Source organism: Gigantopelta aegis, chromosome 10, assembly GCF_016097555.1.
Source record: "Gigantopelta aegis isolate Gae_Host chromosome 10, Gae_host_genome, whole genome shotgun sequence".
In the NCBI taxonomy this organism is placed as follows: domain Eukaryota; kingdom Metazoa; phylum Mollusca; class Gastropoda; order Neomphalida; family Peltospiridae; genus Gigantopelta; species Gigantopelta aegis.
In genome coordinates, this window is record NC_054708.1 from 67,224,499 (window position 1) to 67,249,859 (window position 25,361).

At 35.5% G+C, this 25,361-nt stretch overlaps 2 protein-coding genes across 3 annotated transcripts; one reads left to right on the forward strand and one right to left on the reverse strand.

The window, feature by feature from the left end:
• Window positions 1-782: 782 nt before the first annotated feature.
• LOC121384025 (U4/U6 small nuclear ribonucleoprotein Prp4-like) lies at window positions 783-22,790 on the reverse strand. Of its 2 annotated transcripts, none has more exons than XM_041514168.1 (16): window positions 22,731-22,790; window positions 18,553-18,740; window positions 17,646-17,722; window positions 16,584-16,656; window positions 15,169-15,293; window positions 14,725-14,804; window positions 13,395-13,488; window positions 11,466-11,560; window positions 10,364-10,422; window positions 8,771-8,894; window positions 7,956-8,048; window positions 7,113-7,235; window positions 5,884-5,991; window positions 4,921-5,039; window positions 2,601-2,650; window positions 783-2,241 (listed from the first exon to the last, which is right to left on the reverse strand). In XM_041514168.1, the coding sequence occupies exons 2-16, from the start codon at window positions 18,725-18,727 to the stop codon at window positions 2,083-2,085; spliced, it is 1,554 nt and encodes a 517-aa protein (XP_041370102.1). In that variant the 5' UTR covers window positions 18,728-18,740; window positions 22,731-22,790; the 3' UTR covers window positions 783-2,082. The 2 variants fall into 2 exon arrangements, with proteins under 2 accessions (XP_041370102.1, XP_041370101.1); XM_041514167.1 differs by lacking the exon at window positions 22,731-22,790 and adding an exon at window positions 22,026-22,190.
• Window positions 22,791-23,353: 563 nt separating this feature from the next.
• On the forward strand, window positions 23,354-24,527 carry LOC121383078 (U11/U12 small nuclear ribonucleoprotein 35 kDa protein-like). Its single transcript, XM_041512853.1, has one exon. The coding sequence runs from the start codon at window positions 23,487-23,489 to the stop codon at window positions 24,282-24,284; it is 798 nt and encodes a 265-aa protein (XP_041368787.1). The 5' UTR covers window positions 23,354-23,486; the 3' UTR covers window positions 24,285-24,527.
• Window positions 24,528-25,361: the final 834 nt, after the last annotated feature.

The following is a 25,361-nucleotide window of genomic DNA, read 5'->3' on the forward strand; positions in this document are numbered from 1 at the left end:
TTTTAGGAACATTATCTACGTTGTACATTACCAGAAATATACAGCGATGACGATGGAATGCAGAAAATACATTCCAAAATCTTCCAAGACGCTTAGCAAGAAGCTAGGGTGGTGTAATATTAATAATAACAATATGGATGCTACTAAAATAGCATGCTGCCTTGCGTCTGGATTCGGTGTTGCCATATTGTTGCAGTGGAACGTCACAACAAGCATCCCCTTTTTAAATCTGTTGTTGGTGTGCTGTTTATTTTCGGCTTGGTTCTTCTATGTGTTGTCAGACTTAACCAATTACCTCAACAAACGTGTGCTATTGGATATCTTATGCATCATTCTTCGTCTTTGGGCTCCAGACCTTATAAGCTGGATGTTGAGATCCACTTGGGAATTTCTGCTTGGATCCGGGGCAGGGAACGGAGTCCTTCACGATACTGGAAAGTTAGTTTCCAGCACCGCGTTTATTTTTCGGTGCATGATAGTACCATTCTGTTTGATTTTGCCAGTATGCAGAGCGGTTTCCAATTCACGATGCCCAAAGTGATTCAACAGAAGTTCGCCAAGTCATCAGAGCTCGTGCAAATCGTGTGATCAAATAGGACGGCAGCGCAGTTTTAAAATGTTCAAGTGCATGGAGTTATTATTGTACATCTAGAGAAAACGTTTGATACTTCAATCCCTAAATGTAGGCCTACATCTATTCAACTGTATATTAATTTTATGACCAGGTTACATCTTATATTATATATATATTATTAAGTGGGACAAAATGAATACAATTGCAATTTCATAGCACTTGTTCTTGTTTGTTTATTTTTTAAAGTAGAAAAACAAAAAGAAGAGCAATTTGCCAACACGTTTTGAGTTAATAGTAAATATGTTTGTGTTGTGTTACACCACGGGGAAAAAACTGATTTCTTAATCGTCGGCTATTGGATGTTAAACAGAAATTTGGTTATACTTGACACATTATTTATATAATGCCTGTATTTATTACTAAACCAAACGAGCTTACAAGGGTTAAAGGTGTAGCCTATGTAAACAAAAACCAAGTCTTGCATCATATACCAATTACACAATCAGCTGGGGGTTTTCTTTACAAATGGGATGTATACTATGCAAAGGTCGTTTTGAAGGCCGTTAAACGATATTGTGGGTTGGGATGGTTACACCTGGGAGCCTACGTCCAGGTAGTAACAGTTATGATACTCTCTAAAACAGCCACAAATAAATAAATAATAATAAAATAAGTCTGCACCCAGCAGCATATATACTTTTCTCTTATATTTTTTTTTTAATGGAAATAGGTCTCTGCAACTTTATGGTGTTAGCATCTTCATTGATAGAGAAACGCTACTCCAGCAGTCCACTAGCCGCTGATCAAAGTACATGTAACAGTTTGAGAAATAGTTATAAATTCAATTCTGTCCTGGTACTCTGTCTCTTTCTGGGGAGAATGAGGCAGCTATGGGATTTTATGAAGAGGTGTCATATGTGTAAATGAAATATTGGTCTACATATAAGTGATGGTCAATGTTGGTAGAGTGGTTGCTAGAGACAAAGGATTTATTACAAACCTGGTGAACTCTGGGACAGAAATACATACCAGGGCCCCATTCCACGAAGCGATCTTAGCTGTAAGATCACCATAACTGCACAGCTAACATATGCACTTACGGTGATCTTAGCACTAAGATCGCTTTGTGGAACGGGGCCCAGTTGTTTTGCTTAAAGACTAAAGATGATTTCCCATACTTATTAAGTTATAGAAAAAAAAGAAATTAACAATTTAATGATGTAGGTAATCGGATTTATATCTTGTTCGGAATCATGGGGAAATTCCTCTTGGCAAGTCTCAAAGACTTACCTTTAATTAACCTGATAATACATCATTAACCTTCTATTCTCTATAAACACCAACATAAGTAATGTATCATTAAACATACATTCCTTTCCTTTCTGCATTCCATACTTATATAATACCCATGACTACAACTTTACACACAACTTGGAAAGTATATAAATTTTTTCATGATCTGAATGTAGATGAAATGTCTTAAACCACAATGGGATTTACAATGAGAACTATAGGCCTCCAGGTGTTTCTGAAAGCCAGAGCTTAAATGTTCTGTCATATGAACAAGTACACATGTACTTCAAGTTTGGCGATATGTCCATTCCCATCACTTTCCCTTCATGTCCAGCCATGGTCTTCAATGGGGCCCAATTAGGGTGAGCCCAAATCTGAAAGTTAAATAATATAGTAAGTATACAAAACGCTCAAACATATTCGTATAATTATAAGCAAAATAAAATGAGAGACCTGAGGTTTTAAACAATTCATTATTATTATAAAATAAATCCGTGATGAAAAACTAGAATTGTATTCATGACCTATTGATGCCATCCACCCTCACCAACTATGAACTAGATATTGATTAGAGATCATAAAGTCTGGAACTACAAGGGTTTGTGTTTACTTAAGTTCTCAAGGAAGAACATACCACGAGCAAAAAGCTTGACACCAACAACTATTATTTAAAAACATTGATTTTTCAAATATCAAGCACACATCCCCACCTTTAAAATTCTTTGATACATACCTTTGCAGTGCCATCGTAAGAGGCCGTGACGAGATAGTTACCATGATGAGCTAAAAGAAAAGAAATAAAGAATAACAAACATTTTAAAAACCAAGAAGACTTGATATTGCATCAACTAGTCTGACTTTTATCAACTTTCATTGGGCTTGACAAAGAAAGAAACAAAGAAAATATTTTATTTAAAGACATGCTGAACATATTTCATTGACAGTTATATGGCATCAGACATATGGTTAATAATCACACATATAATGAGAAATAAAACACACTGTAATTCCACGGGCTACTCTTCTTTTTTTTTTTATTAGCAACGTTGGATCTTAAATATGCACCATCCCACAGACACGATAGCACATACCACAGCCTTTGTTACACCAGTTGTAGAGCACTGGCTGGAACGAGAAATAGTGATGGGCTCACTGCCAGGAATCGATCCTAGATAGATCAAGCATCAGGCGAGAACACTGGAATACCATGTGGGACGTAACACTTCGACGTCACACGATGTCATCGATGGGCTCAGTGCCAGGAATCAATCCTAGATAGATCAAGCATCAGGCGAGAACACTGGAATACCATGTGGGACGTAACACTTCGACGTCATACGATGTCATCGATGGGCTCAGTGCCAGGAATCGATCCTAGATAGATCAAGCATCAGGCGAGAACACTGGAATACCATGTGGGACGTAACACTTCGACGTCATACGATGTCATCGATGGGCTTACTGCCAGGAATCGATCCTAAATAGATCAAGCATCAGGCGAGAACACTGGAATACCATGTGGGACGTAACACTTCGACGTCATACGATGTCATCGATGGGCTTACTGCCAGGAATCGATCCTAGATAGATCAAGCATCAGGCGAGAACACTGGAATACCATGTGGGACGTAACACTTCGACGTCATACGATGTCATCGATGGGCTTACTGCCAGGAATCGATCCTAAATAGATCAAGCATCAGGCGAGAACACTGGAATACCATGTGGGACGTAACACTTCGACGTCATACGATGTCATCGATGGGCTTACTGCCAGGAATCGATCCTAAATAGATCAAGCATCAGGCGAGAACACTGGAATACCATGTGGGACGTAACACTTCGACGTCATACGATGTCATCGATGGGCTTACTGCCAGGAATCGATCCTAAATAGATCAAGCATCAGGCGAGAACACTGGAATACCATGTGGGACGTAACACTTCGACGTCATACGATGTCATCGATGGGCTTACTGCCAGGAATCGATCCTAAATAGATCAAGCATCAGGCGAGAACACTGGAATACCATGTGGGACGTAACACTTCGACGTCATACGATGTCATCGATGGGCTTACTGCCAGGAATCGATCCTAAATAGATCAAGCATCAGGCGAGAACACTGGAATACCATGTGGGACGTAACACTTCGACGTCATACGATGTCATCGATGGGCTTACTGCCAGGAATCGATCCTAAATAGATCAAGCATCAGGCGAGAACACTGGAATACCATGTGGGACGTAACACTTCGACGTCATACGATGTCATCGATGGGCTTACTGCCAGGAATCGATCCTAAATAGATCAAGCATCAGGCGAGAACACTGGAATACCATGTGGGACGTAACACTTCGACGTCATACGATGTCATCGATGGGCTTACTGCCAGGAATCGATCCTAAATAGATCAAGCATCAGGCGAGAACACTGGAATACCATGTGGGACGTAACACTTCGACGTCATACGATGTCATCGATGGGCTTACTGCCAGGAATCGATCCTAAATAGATCAAGCATCAGGCGAGAACACTGGAATACCATGTGGGACGTAACACTTCGACGTCACACGATGTCATCGATGGGCTCAGTGCCAGGAATCGATCCTAGATTGATCAAGCATCAGGCGAGAACACTGGAATACCATGTGGGACGTAACACTTCGACGTCATACGATGTCATCGACTGGCGAACTACAACCGTATAGGAATGTCAACCAAACTGGTTAAGTGATTTAAATTAAGATTATGGGTAATAAATAGGATATTAAACTCGCTACCATTTTGTATCATGTTTATGTCCCTTGTGAAATAATTTTCATTGTCACTTGCTAAAGCTCCTGACAATTGAACATTGTTTCACTCAGGACATAAATATGATATGAAATGGAAGCTCGTTTAATATCCTATAATTACGTGCCATAATATCTGACTGTTTAACATGACTTGTATGAAACAAAGAAATACATACACAAATTAAAAATGTTTTAAATTGTAACAAAATCTGCTGAAATCGGACAGAAAAACAATTTGGCATCATGTATACATACGCTGAAATCTGACCGTAGAAACAAGGTTGGTGTGACATGGAATTGTGTAGACACATTTTCTTTGTCTTAAATCCCAAATCTTGGAAGAGTTATCCTCACTTCCGGAGGCCACGTGATATCTATAATACAGTGATATAATGAATGTAGATAAACATTTCAAAGTCAATCAAATGTAGCAAGGTTTAGTGCATACAAGCTTTCTGATATCATTATTTAAATCATATTAAACTACTGTAAAGCACATAAAATCAACCAACAAATGTTAATACTCATGCCAGTTTCTGTTGTGAAGAGATTAAATACATGTCATAGTCTAATGTTAACATTCTTCAGATACACCTGTAAACCAGGCTATTGTTTTTCAAAGTGACGCATGTCATTGCGTGTGCTGTGACCAGTCAAGCTTTGTTAATCCTCTGCCACATTAATTAAAGTAATGCCAGAAAATACGAATTAATACTTTAATTTTAACATAACGACACATTATCAACTACTTAATAATGTGACGTTTTTAATGAAACATACAACTGTTTTGTTTAAACTTTATTACTGGAAGTAGTATTTTATATCGAAATATTATGATTAGAACCGAGTGTAAAATTCAGCATTTTTTCAATTGAAAGTGGAAACTGGCAAAATGTTACGAAATATATTGATAAATGTTCACTTCGCCTATTTTTATCAAACTTCTCCTCTTACTTCTGGGAAGTATACAATAAAATAATATACAAAAGCAATATAATGCAACGAAAATACAGTACAATATAGTGTAGTCTCATATGCACGTGCAGGGTTTTGTGGGTCAAAACCTCACATTGCTCAAGCAAATTGTCTTTTCTTTCAATACATTTTCCAGGTGAGTATGCCTTGAACCCACTAAAAACTTCGCTCGCTAGTCTTGAAATCCCCCTGCTAAGATTCCAGTACACATACCTGTGTATAATACAGAAATATGTGACTCACCCATCAGAGTTGAAATTCACCGACAGTATGGCTTTAAGATGACCTTCAAGAAACATAACACATCGTCCAGATCTGAGATCCCACACTCGCCCATACGCATCAAGACCACTGAAACAAAACAATGACACTCCGGCTGAAACTAGGAACTCAGTGTACTGCTAAACTCATTGAAAGTTTGTTTTGTTTAAAGACACCACTAGAGCACATTGATTAATTAATCATAAGGATGTTAAACATTTGGTAATTCTGACACGTCATCACAGGAACCCACTACATTTTTCCATTAGCAGCAAGGGATCTTTAATATGCACCATCCCAAAGACAGGAAAGCACATATCACGGCCGTTAACCAGTTGTGGTGCACTGGTTAAGTGTAGTAAGTTAGGTAGCTGGTTATATAGATTAACATTCACATTACAAAGGTAGCTGGTTATACAGATTAACATTCACATTACAAAGGTAGATGGTTATGTAGATTAACATTCACATTACAAAGGTAACTGGTTATGTAGATTAACATTCACATTACAAAGGTAACTGGTCATACAGATTAACATTCACATTATAAAGGTAACTGGTTATATAGATTAACATTCACATTACAAAGGTAGATGGTTATACAGATTAACATTCACATTACAAAGGTAGATGGTTATGTAGATTAACATTCACATTACAAAGGTAGCTGGTTATGTAGATTAATATTCACATTACAAAGGTAGATGGTTATACAGATTAACATTGCTAAAGCAATGCATGACCCCTAACAGGCCCAAAAAAAATTGCGTTTCTCTTAGGTTCAAGGGCCATAACTCTGTCAAAAGTGGGTAAATCGCCATGAAAGTCAAACTTGATCTGTAACAGTACATGATAAAGCTATACACAAAATGTCATCTCCATATTCCTGACTAGTGGCATTGTGGTTCAGCCATCAGACTTGAGGCTGGTGGATACTGGGTTCACACCTAGATACTAGCTCTCCATGAAGTGGTACACGGCCATCGCACTGATGTCTCTCTTTCTACCCACTAACAACTAACCATCACATCATGACCAAGAGGGACCAAACAGCTGAGGTGTGTAAACAAGGATAGCATGCTTGGACCGTATTTGGATTAAAAGCATGGCAATCAAGTAAAAAAAAAAAATATATGATTATTGTATTATAGATTTGGTTGCTACAGGCATGTCATTCTACATATGCTTATAACTTATAATACTGCACTAACCCAGTAACCACGAGTGCGCCGTCGTCCTGGAAGGCAATATCATACACTGCCTTGCTGTGGCCTTCCTGGTGTAAAATCTCCTCTTGAACTTCTAGGTCCCACAGTCTCCATGAGTTGTCAAAGCTTTAAAAAATAGCAGTTTCACACATTAATTAAAAAAAACAATAATAATATTTTTTTTTAAAAGCCCACAGCTTGTCCCATGCAGGGCTGACACTGGAACAAATTTTATTTTAGCCAATTTTAAGATATGTTGATTATTTCTAAAGAAATTATAAACTAGTTGGTTTAAAGCAAATTTTAAAAGCGAAAGACTAAATGTTGTAGCCACTTTGTTTAACAATTAGCAACTGGCTAATTTGGACATGATGAGCTGCCCATGGGTCTCCTATGCTATGGACCTCCTAGTGTGAAATGCCACATATGGGAACTATCCCTAATCAAGGGAAAATAATTTGCATCTAATTCTCTTCAACAATCAATAAGTTTAAGTTTGTTGAAATATAAAAAGTATCAGAACATATTTTATTAGTTACAGGAGAAATTAAACATGATTAAAGAATTCCAAGCAAAATGTTGTTTTTTTAAACTTATGTACATAAGTTGAGTAGTGAACAATAACAGAAAACATAAAAATAATAAATAACAGAATTGAAAATCTTCTTATATTTGTGGCATACTGAAGTTAAAAAGTAAAGACTGTAAAAGAAATGTATAAACTATTTATTTTTTCATTGTAAATACAGAAAATGTATAGTTTGTTGGTTGTAAATAAAAAATTTGTCATGTGTTTAAATACAAAAATTCAAGCTGTAGATTTCACTGTAAGATTTTAAAACTTACACACAGGTACCAAGAAATCTACCCGACGGGTGGAATGCCAGTCTGGACACTCGGTAAGGGGCGTGGCCTTCTATATCAGCTATGGGCTCGTCACTGAAAACATACACAAATAAAAAGACATTTTTATTTTACCGGAAGACACAAAAAAATATCAACATTATTATTTACAATTATAGAAAGCATATATACTTTAAATAAGGACATAAATACCTTGCCTGATTAACTTATCCTGAAAAGGTAGTTTAAAGGCATACTGTCACAGACCACTGACCTATTTACTGGTCTAATAAAGTATTACCTGAACAAAAATAATTTGATTTGTCCCTAAATGTACTTTATTCAACCATCTTCATAACCACCATACTCCATTTATTAATGACATTTTGTAAAATAATTGAATTATGGCAATAGTCCATAATTCAAAAACTAAAATTGCTGAGAGCGATGACATGGATTTCACTCCATCATGGTTCAGTTAAGGTGATGCGATAGCTAGATTTGGTTTCCAACAATTAATGTAAATTTTATTTATTATCCATTTTTAGAGAAATAAGGTCTTTAAATCCGTGACAGTATGCCTTTAAAAATATCAAAGATTCAAATGACAATCAAAACATAAACCAAATATAGATTTTATTATTATTTTTTTAATTTTAAATAAAAAAACAAAAACTTTGAAGGGTCTTGAAAAGTATGGAGTTGCTGTGGATATTTAAGCAAAGAACATGGATAGAAGATTTTTTAGGTATAGCTTAAATCCAGAAAAATGCAGAGAATTTTCATTTCTGTAAAATAATATGAAGAATGCAGCTTACTTGACCAGGTTCCACAACTTAACAGACCCATCTTGGCCACAGGATGCCATACAGCAAGTTGTGTTTTCTAAGGTCAAGGTTGCTTGGGGATGAAACACTATAGCTCCAACATTACAGTTGTGACCTGTCAGAAGTAAACAAAACCATGACTCTACAATCAGTATTCTCGCTGCTCCATTTAAGCGGGGTGGCCCACTCCGTGATTGCATTTTGCCACCCTCCTTTATTTTTCTGCGCCCTCTGTTTCCCACACCCTATATTTTAAAGCACCCATCTCTGCTATTTCCACATGCAAATTTTTTTCCACAAAAAAATAATCATCAGTCTGCACACTGGACATCAAAGGAAACAAGCTGCGTTGTTTGTACGAAAAAGCAACTGACAAAAAACTTCAGTAGCTTACGACAGTTACTGTAATGTACATGTAATTTAACAGTATTTTTAACAGCCTCTATTTTGTCCCATACCTATATCCATTTGTATGTTTGATACACACAATAAAAGTTATATTTTATTTGAGCAATGAAATTTTTTATTTTTTATAAATTCGGTAATCTCTGACTGAAAAACCACTTATTTGGCACCAAATTTGTCACGTGATCAGACTGGTCATTCTGTCTTTTGTTTCCACTAACTATTGTGTGATATTTTGTCCTCAGTTGTAGATCTAATGAATTTTACTTTCTGTCATTTCTGTCATTCTGTTTATTCAGCAATTCTTTATAAAATATCATAAACTTTAAATTGTTTGGGGATATCACTGCTTATAAAAACAACAGAAGTGCTAGTGTTTACAATTAAAATCATTTATCTTGGGTGCCAAATAATACCAGACCGACAACATGAGTCGGCTTGTATTTCGAAAAAACTTTTTGTACCAAATAATGAGAGGCAAAATAAGAAGTATGTCTTTCCACAAAGTCGACCAACCAACACACAACGATATATGGTAACTAAACTTTCCCTTTTTTTTTTTCTTTTTTTTTAATGGTATGGTGCTGTGCGGCCGTCCTACTTTAATTTTCACCTAGCGAGAACACTGCTACAAAGTTTTTTCACTAAGTTTCCGTCATCAAACAGAATTGTCAAATGAACCATTTCTATACAAATCTATCTGTTCACAGGTGCCTGTACAGGAATTTATGAATGGGGCAGGTCTAGTCTGTGGTGAGTGAAATCTCTAGGGGATTCGAGACATGCTGCCCCAGAAAATACATTTTAAAAAAGATAAAATTAGCTTTAGCAGGGTTATTTTTCAATCCCCTCACCCCGCAAACACGCCCGTTTCACTTACATGAGGCATTAAATACTCGTTTCTTGACTTGTTTGACCAATTTATCAACGACACTTTGCTATGATCAAGTACAACTGAGTACAATACAGGTACATGTCATTTCAGATGATTTGCCTTGTGTTTCTTGTGGAAGAAATTTACAGTTTATTTATTCTGTTTTCAAAATCAAGCTACTACCAGTACACGTCACTTTTTTATTAAATTTACATTTGTTAAAAAATGTAACAAATTATAAAAGAAGCTAAATGATAATATTGTAAGTGAGGGCAGGACAGATATTATATATTTAGCTTACTCACCTCTGAGATCACGAATGTGCTTACAGTCTGGAATGGACCACAACTTGCAAAGCCCCGACCTATATAGAAACAAGAATAATTAATCATTAGATTGAAATTTTCTTGGAACATCTGACACACTAGCTTTGGTATCTTTTGAACCCAGCTTCGACTATGTGTGTAGAAATTCTGCTGTAATACATATAGTTTTGAAACTATTACATGGAGCAGTAGATGTTTTTTCTCACTCCAGATCATGTTTTAATGATCACATGTCAGTAGTGTCATTAAACTAATGTTTGTTTTAACTCTTCAGGTTTGGAAAACTATCTCCATACTGTCTTAGTACTTGATGATTTCGTTTCCAAAAGGCGATATATCCACTTATGTCATATTGAGAAAAACATGGTTTTACGGCAACATGAGTCATGACATGGCATATAACATAAAAAGCAAAGTTTTAGCATTCTGTTCAATGGGCAGAGATCTCATTTTGATGGAAACTCTATTCATGAGCTGTACTAACATCGGTATACCTTCATTGGTAACTGCAAAATATTTAACTTGGCATAATCTCATTTTGACTAAACTTTACTGTCGTATTGTAGAGTTGTACTAACATCGGTAGGCTTTCACTATTAAATCTCAAAACTGGAAATCAGCATGTATAGTATTATGGAAATGAACTCTTCACTTGTTATTCAGGTTTGTCATCCTGGCTGTTCCAGTAATTATAAAAGAGTTATATTAAATAATGTATTAAAGTCTTACCAGGTTTTTTCTCACCCCAGATCATGTTTTAATTATCATTTGTCAGTAGTGTCATTAAACAAATGTTTGTTTTAACTCTTCAGGTTTGGAAAACTATCTCCATGCTGTCTTAGTACATTTGTTATAGTGATTTCTAATCATGGCTGGTTTTAGTTATTATAAATACAGTAAAATCCATCTAAACCGGACTCTCAAAAAACCAGAATACTCTCATAACCGGACATCTTTCACTCTCTCTTTTTAAAATATCAGAACTTCTCTAAACCGGATACCCCTTCAATCCAGACTTTTTACTTTGTCCCATGAATGTCCGGTTTAGAGGGGTTTCACTGTAGTTGTATTAACATCTCACCAGGAGGCGACGGCCAGCATGTTGGAGTCAGGACTGAACTGACAGAACGACAGTGGACGACTGTCTCCGATCTGACTGCACTCATTCGTCACTGACTGAAAACAGAGGAATCAGAAAACACAACATTAGACAATACAGAACAACAGTGGACGACTGTCTCCGATCTGACTGCACTCATTCGTCACTGACTGAAAACAGAGGAATCAGAGAACACAACATTAGACAATACAGAACGACAGTGGACGGCTGTCTCCGATCTGACTGCACTCATTCGTCACTGACTGAAAACAGAGGAATCAGAAAACACAACATTAGACAATACAGAACAACAGTGGACGACTGTCTCCGATCTGACTGCAATCATTCGTCACTGACTGAAAACAGAGGAATCCGAGAACACAACATTAGATAATACAGACACAGACCATAAGTAGGAATCCGAGAACACAACTTTAGATAATACAGACACAAACCAGAAGTATAATACCATGTACAGTATTAAAGTGACAGACCCTAGTTTTTAAACACTACGACTTATTTTTCACTATTAAAGCTGTTTTTGATAATTTAAATTAGAAGTACTTACATTTTATTATTTAGAATATTCATTTGCGTACACCTGAAGTGGTTCTGGTCATCCAGGGTTTTTTAATACCCAAAATGCAATTTTCATAATTCTAAAAACGCACGTTCATCTGAGAAGTAATGGTTATCGAGACAAGCTCTAGTTATTTTTAGATAGTATTTCCCTAGTTAAACATCACAGACTTTAGCTTCTCTCAGTTATAACCATATCCAAATGTGTTGCAGGTTTGTAGATTAATTAAATTTAGTGTCCATTTTCATGGGTTGAAACTAGGGTCTGTCCCTATAAACCATAATTATATTACAATACAGCAACAAATATATTATTTTACAATATTAAAACAGACCATAATTAGTTTACAATACAGCAACAAATATATTATTTTACAATATTAAAACAGACCATAATTAGTTTACAATACAGCAACAAATATATTATTTTACAATATTAAAACAGACCATAATTAGTTTACAATACAGCAACAAATATATTATTTTACAATATTAAAACAGACCATAATTAGTTTACAATACAACAACAAATATATTATTTTACAATATTAAAACAGACCATAATTAGTTTACAATACAACAACAAATATATTATTTTACAATATTAAAACAGACCATAATTAGTTTACAATACAGCAACAAATATATTATTTTACAATATTAAAACAGACCATAATTAGTTTACAATACAGCAACAAATATATTATTTATTTACAATATTAAAACAGACCATAATTAGTTTACAATACAGCAACAAATATATTATTTTACAATATTAAAACAGACCATAATTAGTTTACAATACAGCAACAAATATATTATTTTACAATATTAAAACAGACCATAATTAGTTTACAATACAGCAACAAATATATTATTTTACAATATTAAAACAGACCATAATTAGTTTACAATACAGCAACAAATATATTATTTTACAATATTAAAACAGACCATAATTATATTACAATACAGCAACAAATATATTATTTTACAATATTAAAACAGACCATAATTAGTTTACAATTACAGTAAAGTCCATATTATTTTATAACACAAAAACAGACAATAATAATTTGATATATAAAATTAACGTAAGCCCAAACCTATCTATTGAAAAGATCTGAACTTTGTTAACATTACTTATGAAAAAAGATATTCACATTACTAAATAAATTAGCTAAAAATCCATCTCATTATTATCATGTGCACCATCGTGATAAAAAAAAAAATCCACCTTCATCTTTGTTACATCTGCATGTGATATTAAATATGGTTCTGTTTTATCGTGTGTATTTATGTTAGTAAATGAAGCTGTGAATTGTTTCTTACCCGGATTCTTTTATGCAGATCTTGTGTTGTAGCATTTCTCTGAGCTGCTGGAATATTCTTCGCTACTATTTGTTTTTGCACTCGTTCTTTCGCTCTGAATGATCAAAAAATAAATGTTAGTTTACTAATATTCAAAATACCATACATAGCGATTTCCCTAGGAATTTGACAAGACATGCTAGACAACACTTTTAAGGCATTTTCTCCATTTTCAGGGAACTTTTTTTTCCCTTAAAGACAAAACAAATTGAAATAAAAATAAATTAATGTGCTTGCTTTAATAAATTATTGGCAAAATATATAACAGTCATATTTTATTGATTAATAATACATTTCTAGGCGCTTTATAAAGGAAATTTTAGAATTGTTGAAAAAGGCTTGTTTAATCGGAGGGCAACATGACACTGATTAAAGCAAGGCACTACACTATTGATGCATGGTGCTGCACCATGTTAAAACACTAATACACTTTTTTTTTAAATCTTAATTTACATGCTAAAACCTGTTGACCTTTTTAATTTGTTCTACTATATAAAAGGTATGGCTATAAACAGGTGAGCTCTTCATGATGTGACATTCAGCAATCTGTCAGAAAACAATGTAAGCACGGTTTCCATGTCAGACTTTCACTAGATCGATAATATTTCATTGAAACAAGCACAGTTCTTATTCTAAAACAAGAAAATGTACCGTAAGCATTTTACAAATGTAATAACTGCCGGGTTAACTCTGGGTGAGCAGAACATTTCGCCAAATTATCTATTAAACTTAAAAAATTGCATAAATCCAGTTATTTTGTCACCAAATGTAAATTATTACATGAAATTATTTATCCCAATTAAAATGAAATTTGGTAATTGTTTTTAAAATGCACATCTGGTGAATTTTAAGAGAGCCAGAGCTAACCCTGAATTGAAAAAGGTAATAATGGACGAAAACATTGATACAAAAGCTACAAACTCTGATCAGTCCCTTTAAATGCTTTTTCTTGATATTTCATTTTAAGGCAACAATCTGACTGTTTTTGTGTATATCTTATTTATATATTCAATATTTTTCTTGTCATAGCTCAATACAGATTTTTGTCGACATCAGTTTCCTACTTATTAATTTTTAATTTTTTTCCCCATCTACCAAACAAAATTTTAGTAACTGAGTCAAAGGAATCCCAAATATATCTATTAATAAACTGCTTTAAATTTGCACTTTTCTGTATAAGTTCTCCCTGCTCAAGCAAATGTTTTGTTTTCTTCAGTCACCACAGTCTAGACCTCCCTCTGCTAAAGTTCCTATGCACGCACCTCAACTAATTAGAGTGTTATATACGAACCTGGGAATGGAATACGACGCCAGCCAGTACCTGGCCTGTTTGAGACTGTTTGAACCCTCATGGTACCACGTGATGTTTTCCTGTTAACACAAACGTAGCATCAGAGTGAGAAAAAAATTATGTTTTTAAGAGCATTTGATGGTCAAAAAACTTATAAACTGTTACGTACATTACTCTGTAGCGCCGACTCAACATATAAACAGCAGGCTAGCTCTAGGTGAGTAGAAAATTTAGCCAAATCATCTATGAAACTTCAATAATAGCAAAAACCCAATAATATAACAATGATTGTAAACATAAAATTTATTCGCCCAATAAAAATAAAACTTGCCAATTGCTTTGAAAATTTGCAACTGGCGAACTTGGCAAGTGCCAGAGCTAGGCCTGATTTAACAGGATAGGGCTAGAGCACACATGAGCTACATACGTGATAAAACCACGTACCTCATCTCTCTTCCTGCGAGCAGCTTCTTTTTCTTCTTTCTTCTGCTTGATGGCATCCTCTCCGATCTGAGACAGCAGTTTACGCAATCTCTCTCGTCTTTCAGCTGGTCCTTCCCCAAACAAACCTGAAACACAGCAACATACTAAGTCAGTCTTAATACAGGTATTTTAGCGATTAGGGATCCGATTTAGGTGGCCGCTGGCCGTGTTAGACAGGTGACCGCTTATTAAGGGTGCATTTACATTATAAATCATTTGTGTACATACACACAAAATACATTTTGCTCCTTTAAATATATCTCATGCCTTACCCGAGAGCCAATGGAATCCAAATTAGAAATATACTGTCACATTACCAGAACAGATAGCAGAGAAGAAGGAAATGTTTTACTTAAAGACGCACTCAATATATTTTATTTACGGTTATATGGCGTCACACATATGGTTAAGGACCACACAGATATTGAGAGAGGAAACCCGCTGTCACCACTTCATGGGCTACTCTATTCGATTAGCAGCAAGGGATCTTTTTTATACACCATCCCACAGACATACCACGGCCTTTGATATGCCAGTCGTGATGCACTGGCTGGAAGGAGAAATAGCCCAATGGGCCCACCGACGCGCATTGAGCGAACGCTTTACCACTGGGCTACGTCCCGTCCTGATAGCAGAGAGGACTCATTGGAAGATTTAAGCCATATCATTGGCTGTTGGGATGTTCAGACCAGTCTGAGTTAACAGGAGGAAATGCCATAGGTCAGAGGTCACGCTAAGTTGAAGATATAAAAAAAATCAATGTTCCTAAATTCCATTTAAAAGTACTTTTTTGTCCCCATATAGGTTCTCTGAACTGTCCATCTGAATGGACTTAACCTTTTGCTAACCTCCCAATAATATGATGGATAGCAAATAGTACGACATAAAATCTGCACCATTCATTTTGTATGTATTTACAGAGATCACTTTAACATTAGGGCTTCTAGATTATGGAAACCCCACTCCCGTGGTTAGTAATGTTCAGTATTGGGCTAGTAAATAAGTACTATAACTAGCCCGACAGCTAGTGAAAAAACCCACCTTGTCAAGTTCTTCATTTACATATTTTGTAAATCTGAATATCCTGCCCCCTCTTTCTACCCCAATCTAAGGCTTTTTAAGCTCTATCTGCCTCTTTAGGTGACATATCTGATTATTACTATTAGTAATATTCGATTTATTTAAAGTGGGGCTACTGAATTTTTAATCATGGCTAGTACATTTTTAAAATCACTGATCCCATGGCTTGTGGATTTTTATAAAATTCAAGAAGCCCTGTTTAACACTCACACTAAAGAAATACTGTTACTTTTCTGTATAAAACTATATGTCCACACTGATCAACAGAATGTAAGATACAAAAACCTGCCACTCACATATAGGTTCTCCAAGCTGTCTAAGTGTCGCCTTAACTTCTGTATCATCAGTTGAAACTTGAATCTGACGTGCCTAAAACAAATTCTATCATTTTACAATAATGGAAAAGTATAAATTTTAATTTCAATATAGTCAGCTTAGTGTATCAAAATACACAACAAATTATTTCTATGTATCAGGCACAAAATACATATTTGACCACTGAGCAGGCCCTAATCAACAATTGAATAGAGTAGTGACTTCGCCCTTCCCAGGAGAAAGAGGAGAAGTTTGATAAAAAAAATAATAAGCCAAGAGAACATTTATTTGTACAGTTCGCAAAGTTCCAGCATGTTTCACATTTTTGGGTGAAGATTTGGAATTATACACTTGGTTTAAGGATGAATAATTTCCAGTTTCATCCAGCTAATTATTGTGTACTATAGCAATTTGGCCATATACTTTTTCTTGTGTTATATAATTAAATCTTAGTAAATGTAGTTTTTACACCTTAAAACATACAAAAAATATATTATGGCGGGCAGTCAAATGCATTCAGGGTTTCTGCCAGAGGGTAAAACGGGAATGGTACCATAGCCATATGTTTTGGCAGATTTTATTGTTTTTTGTTAACCTTTTGACAAAATTAATTACTTTTATCATTACTGTATGATTTTCTTAACCCTAATCCTAAACTTAACCCATTGTCTTTCTGGGGGAGGCCTCCTATACCCCCTGTTGACTGTGGTTGCATTCAATTCCATATCGCCATACACAAAAATTTCTTTCTGGCAAAAACACTGGCATTCTACTTTGATTACTGTACTTTTTTGTGCACATCATTTTAAAATGAAATGGTTAGAATGATATATCTTATGTGACAGGATACGACAAATCCATTAACCAATGGTCCCAGCTAGTGAATTTTTGGTCAGGGCTAGTGAGAATTATCAACTGTATTGCTATAATATATCTAGGGCATTACTAGCCAAAGCTTTCGTGGTGGCTAGTGACTTTCTCATACATTTGTCAAACACCGATATGATGTTAATTAATACAAGGCACATGATGGAGTTACTTACCTTTTTCCTCTTCTCGAACTTAGCAAGAATCTCGGCTTGTGACTCGGCCTCACTCTCTTCTATATCAAAATGGCCACCTAAAAGTCACAGCGTAAACATTAATATACTTTGTTACAAATCAAATTCCATGACTTTCCAAGATTCCAATGAACCATATCTATATATATATATATAAGAACCCTGTTCAATGGTTTACATCTACCTCGACTTGATTTGAATAAATCTATTAATATTATGATCATGAATACAGTACAGTGGTTGTAACCATACTGATCACTAAATTGCAATCAAGATCATTACCTAGCCTTATCAAATGTTTTCAGTGATTTGGTAACTACATCACATCATTGCACTGCACCATTCCATTAGGAAGGAAGGAAATGTTTTATTTGTCGACGCACTCAGCACATTTTATTTACGGTTATATAGCATTAAACCATATGGTTAAGGACCACAGATATTGAGAGAGGAAACCCGCTGTCGCCACTTCATGGGCTACTCTTTTCGATAAGCAGCAAGGGATTTTTTATATGCACCATTCCACAGACAGGATAGTACATACCATAGCCTTTGTTACACCAATTATGGAGCACTGGCTGGGACGAGAAATAGCCCAATGGGTCCACCGATGGGGATAGATCCTAGACCGACCGCACCTCAAGCAAACGCTTTACCACTGGGCTACGTCCCACCCCTACAATTTTAGAGACACTAATGATATTGTTGGCTACTTTTTTTTTTACATAGTAGCTAAGATCTATTTTCCAAAAAGATATTCATAACAGTCAAAAGACATGCCTCCATCAGAAAGATAATACCTAAATCTTGTCTTTTTACGTTGTAAAGGTAAAACAATAAGCACGGAATACAAGTTAAAATGAATGAATGGAAATCGATGAAGTCTCACTTGAAGTGATATTGATGTTTCCAGACTCGATGCCTGCTTGAACGACATCAGCCGCTAGAGATCCGGATGTTCCTCCATTTGCCAGTCGTGCACGTTCCTTATCTTCCAAGCTGCCGTAGTGGAGGATCTTAGACTTCTTGGGCACAATAAGCTCAACATCATCTTCATCTGACATTGTTGCAGTGAGACTACACCAACATAAAAGAAAGACAGACACATGAGATATAAATAAGCTTGTTCTGGATAATGCAGAGAACATTTTGTATTCAAAATTTCGATTACCAAGCCAAGAACTTGCACAACTATATATGCATGTGATGTATACAGAAAATTATTATGTTACAAAATGAACAAATTCAGTACGAAATGACTATGTCCAGGGTTGAAAATTAGGGGTCGCCCATGGCGACCTTTATTGGCTATGGGCGACTAAGAATTTTACAAAGGTAGTCCATTGGTCGATCGTCAATTTTAGGGTCTAGGGAGTGAGGTACCAGTTAAAAAAGAAAGAAACTGACAAAAAACACTGCATCTATGTTGGCGCGAACTTCAGATCTGGCAGCAGAAGACATAGAAGATGCTCTATATTTTGACAGCGCCAAACTCAGCTTCTGTGGTTTTGGGCCGGGTCTTTCTAAAAACAGAGCTTAAAACGTATTGAAGACACTGCACGTATTTTTAAAATCTGGAAGTATTCGGCTTATTGTCCCAGAATGGATTGGATACACCATAATTATCTAGTAGAGCTACTATTTGACAATTGTTATTCAATGTTATGGTAAAAATGAATCGTATTTAGTTAGCTTCTAGGACAGAATCAAAATAAGAACAGATTAGATCTGAAGTGACACCAAGACTTACATGATGACATAAACGTCCAAATATTACTGTGATAAACAATAAGTAAGTTTTTATGCTTTGTAATATACTATTAATAACTAAGTACATCTTATATTTTAGTAAAATGTTGTGGTTTTTTGTGTTTTTTCCACACATTTATTTTCCTTTCCATTTTTATTTTATTAGTGGCCTACTTCTGTAGCATTTATAATATCTAAATCAAATGCACAAGTGTACGAGTTTCGTCTATAGGAACACAGCCACTCCCAAGGAAATCCCTTTCTGGATATTTTACCCCTCTTGCATCACCACAAAGTTTATTTCATCCGTCTTGCATTGCCACAAAGAGGACTGCCACCCTAGACTAGGCTATATACTACAGCACACGCAGTTCTACCTTTATTCTCTTTGTGCTGCATTATTGTTTATTTCAGAGACAATGCAAGTCAAGCTGCATACCTTGGCTGTTCTAGCATTTTGTCTTCATCCCTGTATTAAAAATGAGAATTAATCTGTATAATTTAATGGTAATTTGTAAATAAACATTTTTATTTATACTGGGTTTTTTTTTAATGTTATTTGAGTTTGTATGGGTTTAAAACTTAAGGACATGTTTTTATATGAATTTTAACTTTATTCATCATGATGTTACATGCCAATTCATCAGTTTTCTTTTGAAGCAAACGGAATATATACAGTGAGCACATGGTTATTATTCAACAAAGAACAGTCTAGTTTTTATTTTAGCTGCACAGTTAAATTTCAATGTGATAATTGGAGGGCTAGTTGAATTTGAGAAGGGCCAGTAAAATTATTCTTCAACTGGCCCTGCTTGCAACCATGGTTTTTGTGTTAATTTTCAACCCTGTATGTCTATAATACAAAGGAATTTGTCTTTATTTTTTAGATTTTGTTTTCAATTAAATCAATAACAACCATTCATTTCCGAAATTTAAATATCCAAATATATTTACTAAGCAAAATATTAGTTTTATGTGTTGGCTGTCCATAAGCAGGCATCGAAATAAGCATTGTCTAGTAACCCATTTACAGGTTACCACAATATATACCCTGGTAACCTATATGTTACCACAACAAAATGAAAGTTAGAACTGAATTCCTGTTACTACTACTTTTAACGCGGATGTTCTGAAATTGTATCGGTGCATGCAAACACTGGTACAAGGAAATCCGGAAATAAATTTATCTAGTGGACGATGCTTAAACGCGGATTGCCGAAATTGCTTGCAATTGCACAAGTGACAAGTGCGCACGAACATTGGTGCAACGCGGAAGTAAATGCATCTAGTGGACGCTGCTTAAACGCGGATTAACTATAACTGCTTGTAATTACACAAGTTGTGCGCGAACATCGATGTAATTCCTGGTGAGAAAATGAAATGCGAAGTCCGGAATGCATTGCCTGATTTTCGTTCAGAAACGAAACTACCGTTACGTTGAAATTTTTGTCAAGAACGAAACACCGTTCTCTACTTTTCTTACATGTGGTAACCTCCCGGTAACCTGAACAACCGTTCTCGACTATTTTTGATGCCTGATAAGGTGGTTTTTTTACTACTGTGTATTCCAAACTCGAAACTGACCAATTTTGGATTTAAAAATAACATTCATTGTAGGGCCTATAGCCCAAGTACTCCGACTGTAAGAGAGCTAGACGGACATTTGGACATAAATACGCTCTCATTACAGTCAGAGACCATCCTATGTATATTTTTGGCAATTCCTGACTACCAAACGGTAGGCAAAGATTCCCGCTCTAATACCACAACAATCCTATGTTTGACGTCAAATACCTTTACATCGATCATTTTCGAGTTAACTGATACAAAAAAAATCCACATATTAATCACTAATACACATACTACAGAAAGAAACCCGACAGCACCCACATTCAGCTACGCTTCGTGACACTCCGTCGCAACAATTACAAAGCTCGGCAATCTATTTCGAGACTGGGCAATTCTGCCTTGTGCAGCAGTTATAGGGGCCGTCTCATAAGAGGAGGCAGTACGTAGCACATACTTTTGCCGTATCCTGTCGATAACACCCCAAATGTATCCTTCAAATTCAAAATGGAATCAATAATGTTTAATTGTTTTGGTTTAATGACGTAATTAAATCCAAATTCATCCAAAACGGCATTAGCCAACTCTTTCATGTTGTAACTTCGCTTGGTATGAGATGGCCCCTGTAACTGCTGCACAAGGCGGAATCGCCCAGTGGCGATCACGTGATCTACGTCTCGAAATAGATTGCCGAGCTTTGTAATTGTTGCGACGGAGTGTCGCGAAGCGTAGCTGAATGTGGGTGCTGTCGGGTTTCTCTCTGTAGTATGTGTATTAGTGATTTATATGTGGATTTTTTTGTATCAGTTAACTCGAAAATGATCGATGTAAAGGTATTTGACGTCAAACATAGGATTGTTGTGGTATTAAAGCGGGAATCTTTGCCTACCGTTTGGTAGTCAGGAATTGCCAAAAATATACATAGGTCGGTCTCTGACTGTAATGAGAGCGTATTTATGTCCAAGTGTCCGTCTAGCTCTCTTACAGTCAGAGTACTCGGGCTATAGGGCCTAATGCATGGATGATGGAGTTTTTAGTTTGACGTACCTGGAATAAATATTAAGAAATTATTCGTGAAAAAAATACCAATCTGCTGAGCTACTCAAAATGTTTGTGTCAATGTCAGTCCATATATCATTATATGTTTTATTTCACGCAAAATGTGAATTGTAAAAATTTTTGTTTTATGGACGCAGACATCTTTAATACCGGTGACCAGTTAAAATTTTACTTGTAACAAATTCCAACCGGAAACAGTATTATGTATAATGAATAAAAAATAACAAACACAAAAGTTCATTTACTATATTATTCAAACCAAATAAATAAAAAAATTTTTGTCGAACAACAATGTTCTCGAATTCCTTCTTTCATTCAGTAAAATTATGGAACAATACATTGTCAGATATTAAAGGTGACAGAAGGCAACAAATACTGCAGTTTCCAATATAGTGTGTTTTATTTTAATGAAAGCATTAATGAATGAATGTTAAACGACACCCTAGTACAAAAATACAATCAGGCTACTAGGTGTTAAACAAAAGCATGTAGTGATTGTATGACGATACTTATAGTTTTTTTTTTACAAAGTTGGTGTAAATGTGCCACTAATCCTTCTCAAGTTCGTTTAGGTTAGCACTGACGCTAAATTAAAATTAGCACCATATACACATAAATTTATATCGTATGTTATTGTTAGACTAGTTAAATAATAGGGCACGGTACACTTCAAAATAATAAAAACTTCCCTACCATTAATTTTCTGCTGCCCCTAAAGACACTTCCGGTAAAACAATGTACATAGCTATTATTTAATTCAGCACACCGGATATACCGGAAGTACTATTCGTAAAAAACATAATGTTGTTTTTACTCCGATAAACTGTATATTTTTATGTTGATTTTCTGTTGTGTTTAAACGTGATTAAATTTAGACTCTGTTATTACATTAAGCATTTTTGCGACATATCTATCACCGTATAATGAATGCAAATATTATTATATAATATTAATCGTATAGAAACTATTTTAAATAGACGCGTTCTATATTGTTTGCTACGGTATCAATTACCAAAAACAGTCTATTATAAAGCGGTTTCTCGTGAAAAGAAAATATATATATTGTTGGGATGATACACGAGGATGTTACGAAGGAATCCCACTCGAATTGAGCATAAAATAGATGACCTCGAAGAGTACGAGAATTTCAAAAAGGAAAAAGAAAATGAACTCCGAAAGCAAAAGCTTTCTCTCTCCGATAGTGCGTTAGCAGATAATTTCGAAACATCCTTGCGTAGCAGAACGGAAGCGGTTCATGCTCGGATTGGTTATGACCCAAAACCGCTCAAACAGCCGTCTCGATTTCCAATACAGTAGAAGCAAATGTTCTTATACCTATTAAAAAACCCCAAATCTTTTACTGCAGTTGGCACCATTTGTTTTTTCATAAACTTTCACTCTGTTGTGATGTGAACCTTGCATTAACTTGAATAAGTGATAGTTACATAAATGGTTACATGGTTTTGTATAAGAAATAGTTTGAATCTAACCATGGTTTTCACAGGTATTCCAATTGTGTATGATCCACTAAAAGCAGGAAGTATTGATGGAACAGATACAGATCCCCATGATCATGGTATTTTCCGTGCAATGAATGCAAAGTACAAACCTAACAAATTTGTAATTGGTAATTCAGAGGCAACCATCTTTGTCACAAGACTTAATCGGGCTAAAACAACTGAAGAGACTCTTGAGAAAGCATTCAACAAATTTGGTAAAATCAAAAGAATCCGACTTGTTCGCAATGTGGTGACAAGATTTTCTCAAGGTTATGCTTTCATAGAATTTGAAGATACTAAATCTGCATTTTATGCAAGCAGGGATGGAAACAATATGGTTGTTGATGATTTTGAAGTGTTTGTAGATATGGAATGTGAAAGGACCTTAAAAGGATGGATTCCAAGGAGAATGGGTGGAGGATTTGGTGGAAAGAAGGAATCGGGTCAGCTACGCTTTGGATGCAAAGATAGACCTTTTAGAAGACCCTTAATAGTTGGTGAAAACAAAGAGGGATTCAACAGAAAACCAAGGACTCCATATTCTGATAACGATCATGAAGATTATAGAAAACGTGAATGGGATGAAGAGAGTTCCAGGAGAGATTATGAAGAGAGTTCCAGGAGAGATTATGACCGGAAATCAGACTACAGGAAAAGAAGAAGATCAAGATCTAGATCTTCCAGCCGATCAAGGAAGCGAGACCGTGATTCCAGTAGAGAGGATTACAGGCGCAGACACAGAGACTGATTTTAGTGTGTTTATATGGTTTCTGCATGGTATACTGCCTGTTCATTGTCCAGATCTTTAAGCTATTTTGTGTTACAAAGTAAAGGCATTTGTATATGATTGGTAAAATATTTGGAAACAAAGCCCAGGTAATTGCTTTGTTGAACATTTATGTATCTAATGAATTGCAACAAGTTAGTTTTCATTCAGTACAGGCTTTACATGTAGTATTGTATGTGTGTGTAAATAAATTGGACAGTACTACTTAGTACTTGTTATTATTGGTAATAGACATTTTTGGGGCAGGATCAATTTGCTCAGGCGGTTGAGTGTTCACCTAAGGTGCTTGCATCACAGGACTGAACCACCTCGGTGGATCCATTCAACTGATTGGGTTTTTCTCGTTCTAACCAATGCACTACAGCTGGTCAAAGGCCGTGGAATACATGTGCCTTCTTGTCTGTGGGACAGTGCATATATAAAAAATCCCTTGCTGCTATTGCTAATGGAAAAATATAGAGGGTTTCCTCTGACGACTACAAATCAGAATTACAAATGTTTGACATCAGTAGCTGATGATTACTTGGTCAGTGTGCTTTAGTGGTATGGTTAAAATAAAAACAAACTTAATTTTTGTGTGCAATATTTCAAAATTGTTTTGGATGTATACTTTTAACATTGCATTATGATTATAAGAAAGTGTTTTTAAGTGTTTAAGAAACGTTTTAAAAAAGAAAACGTTCTGGGCAGACATACATGATTTTGATGATATTTTCAAGTAAATGTAGTCTTTATTGTTTTAATTTTAGGCATTGTCATTATAATATTTGAAGGCACTCATGCTTACCTTTAGGATGGTCCACTTTGTAAAGGGAGTTAATTGTGAATATTAAACTACAAAGTTGATGTTGTATATACATAACATGTTGCTTCCACATTAACATTCATATCTGTAATACTGTAGCATTGGAATATTGTGTATAAAACCTCTATTTAAATGCTGTATATTAAACCTGCGTGCCTAGTTTTTCATCATTGTTGCTTTTCCCAAAAGTAATGACCCATTGGTAAAATGTCTTCACCTCCCAAACTATATAG